This window comes from Equus quagga, unplaced genomic scaffold (assembly GCF_021613505.1).
Source record: "Equus quagga isolate Etosha38 unplaced genomic scaffold, UCLA_HA_Equagga_1.0 HiC_scaffold_13800_RagTag, whole genome shotgun sequence".
Lineage (NCBI taxonomy): Eukaryota > Metazoa > Chordata > Mammalia > Perissodactyla > Equidae > Equus > Equus quagga.
The window spans coordinates 1-2589 of record NW_025792563.1 but is presented as its reverse complement, the minus strand read 5'-3'; the positions used below and the strand labels follow the sequence as shown (position 1 = coordinate 2589).

At 58.9% G+C, this 2589-nt stretch overlaps 1 protein-coding gene across 1 annotated transcript; it reads left to right on the top strand.

The window, feature by feature from the left end:
* Positions 1-297: 297 nt before the first annotated feature.
* LOC124231956 (protein S100-A9-like) lies at positions 298-597 on the top strand (the record flags this gene model as incomplete). The annotated part of the gene is made up of 1 exon (XM_046648951.1): positions 298-597. A coding segment is annotated over one exon (300 nt), but the record flags the coding sequence as incomplete, so codon positions are not given.
* Between the last annotated feature and the right edge of the window lie 1992 nt (positions 598-2589).

Here is a 2589-nt window from a genome sequence, read left to right as displayed (position 1 = left end):
GGATGTTTCTATCCTTACTGATTTGTGACCTCGGGCAAGGCGCTTGGCCTCAGTTCCTCTTCTGTAAACAGAGAGAATCACGGCTCCTGAGTTGTCTGCGGAACGAGCGGGAAAGTGTCCAGCACACGCTCAGTGTCTGCTACACTGTGGGCGCTCAGCCGTGGTTAGTTTTAACTTTGGAATTGGGGCCCAGGAGCCAGGTGTCCCTGTGCCTTTGCCATTGGGTTATCGTTTGTGTTCCCTGTCCCCAGCCCTGGCCACATCCTGCCCTGACCATCCTGTGTCCTCCTCCCACAGAATGAGCAGAAGGATGAAGGAGCCATAAATCATATCCTGGAGGACCTGGACACCAATGAGGACAAGCAGCTCAGCTTCGAGGAGTTCATCATGCTGGTGATCAGGCTGACGCTCGCCTCCCACCAGAAGATGCACGAGAATGCCCCGAAACTACCAGGCCACCACCATGGAGCAGGCCTCGGGGAAGGTGGCTCCCAACATGAAGGCAGCCACGAGGACCACGGCCACAGCCACGAGGGCCACGGCCACAGCCATGGAGGCCGTGGCCACAGCCACAGAGGCCCCGGCCACAGCCACTAATCTGGAGGCCAGGCCACCCTGCCGCTGCCCAGCTAGGGCCACAGTGGTGTGTGCCACACACCTTAGCTGCAGGATGAAATAAAGTCTTTCTCCAAGCCAGTGTTCTGTGTGCTTCTCCCACCATCCCCTTCCCAACCCGGCCCTGCAGAGGTATGGGCGTTAGACAGCCCAGCCCTGTTACTGGGGCTCAAGCCCTTCCTTCGGTAATAACAAATGAGGAGCAGTGACAATGTGGGGCTGTCCTGAGCCCCTGGGGATCACCTCCCCGACTGTTTCCTCAGTTCTGACTTCAGGCCCCCCTGCTCAGGTCCCAGTTACTCCACCCCAGCTCAGGACATTCTGGCCAGCATGTCAATTTGGCCCTTGTCACCCTTGAAATCAAAATGAGAGTATCCCTTGCCTTTGACATGCCAGCCCCCCCCAGCCCAGCCCTGATCCTGGTTTCACCCATGAGGTTCATACAACCCTCTCCTCCTGATAGATCCTATTCATCTGGAAGTCTTCCAGAAGTGCGCCTAGTCGGGCCTGTGTCTGAGCAGCAATACTGGATTTGGGGCAGTGGGAACAAGGACACACTGGAGGTATACACCCCAAGGTGAGTTCTGAATCCAGGGGAGCAGTTGGGTGCATCTTAACAGACCCGGCACGCTCCCCATGGATGCTGGGGTATGTGCGCATGTGGATGAAAGTCGGGGAGTCGGGCCCCAGGCCGCAGCCCAGCAGGATGGGTGAGTGAGAAGAGCACCTGCCTGCCCCTTAGAGGAAGGAGCTGTAATCCTGCTCTCAGCTAAAAGGCTCCGCCACCACCGTGAGGAGGCTGGACTCCGGGTCCAGAGAGCCTTCCCGGACTGAAGGTTCTGATTCTGAGCCTTGAGAGCAAGCTGACTTCTCTGAGACGCCAAAGGTCCTCCAGTCCCCGGTCAGTGCTGAGAGCCGAGGCCAGCAGGGACTTTGCTCCTCGCTGCAAAACCTGTAGCCAGGCCTGGCACCCAGCTTCCTTCACAGAGGCTGCTGCTGCTTCCACTTCAAGCCGCCTCCAGACCCAGCTGCTCAGTTCAGAGACACTCAGGTGACTGTCTGCCCTCCATCCCTGCCCTCAGGCCTGAGAGCATCACCATAAAGTCCTGTTCCCAGGATCTCACCAGGCTGGGGTGGGCCTTCCAAAACCAGAGCCTCATCAGGGCTGTCTGCCCTGCCCTGTCCTTCCAGCGGAGGGACGGCTCAGACAGATGAGGGTTTGGGAGGGCTGGAAAAGACTGCCAGTCATCGAGCCCCTATGTTCCAAACGAGACAAGCAGGCATGGAGTGGAGAAGGGGCCAGTCCAGAGCCAACAGTGGTAGAGCTGGTCAAGATGGCACAGAGAGAAAAGGGCGTGAATCCACCTTCTCCTGGGGCTGGATCTCCAGCTCCTTCTCCAGTGCTGAGCGTGAAGGAAGGAGCAGCTGGCACGTTTCAGCTCTCCCATGCCGCCTGGCTGTATTCGGGGCCCCAGGCTGCCTGCTGTGGACCGAGGGGGTCCCTGTTCTGAGGGCCCAGGGCCTCCGCTGGGGGTGCAGAAATTTGAGGGCTCTGACTCGAGGGCATGAGGGTGTTTCCAGGGACCACTAAGTGGGGAGCTTGGGGAGCAGACTTTGATCCCCGGGGCCCTTACCTGTCTGACTTGGGGATGTAACAGTTGGGGAGACTCACTCTGACAGCCCTGTCCCCAAGCCTCATGTCCCGGGGTGGTCACCCCTTCTGAATGCAGCTTGGTACAGGGGAAAGAGAACGAACCAGGGAGCGGGGAGCCTGGGTCCTACCCGTGGCCTCACCAGGACTAGCTGCTTCCAGCAGGGTGGGGGAGGGAAGGCCCCCCCCCCCTCCCCGAGCGCATCTGACAGCCTACTTATCACAATGTGCCCTAAATGTTCATGACTCTGCCTCCCCACTAGACCAGGAACTCCATGAGGGCAAAGTGGCATCTGTCTTTGCTTTGTTCCCAGCACCTAGGG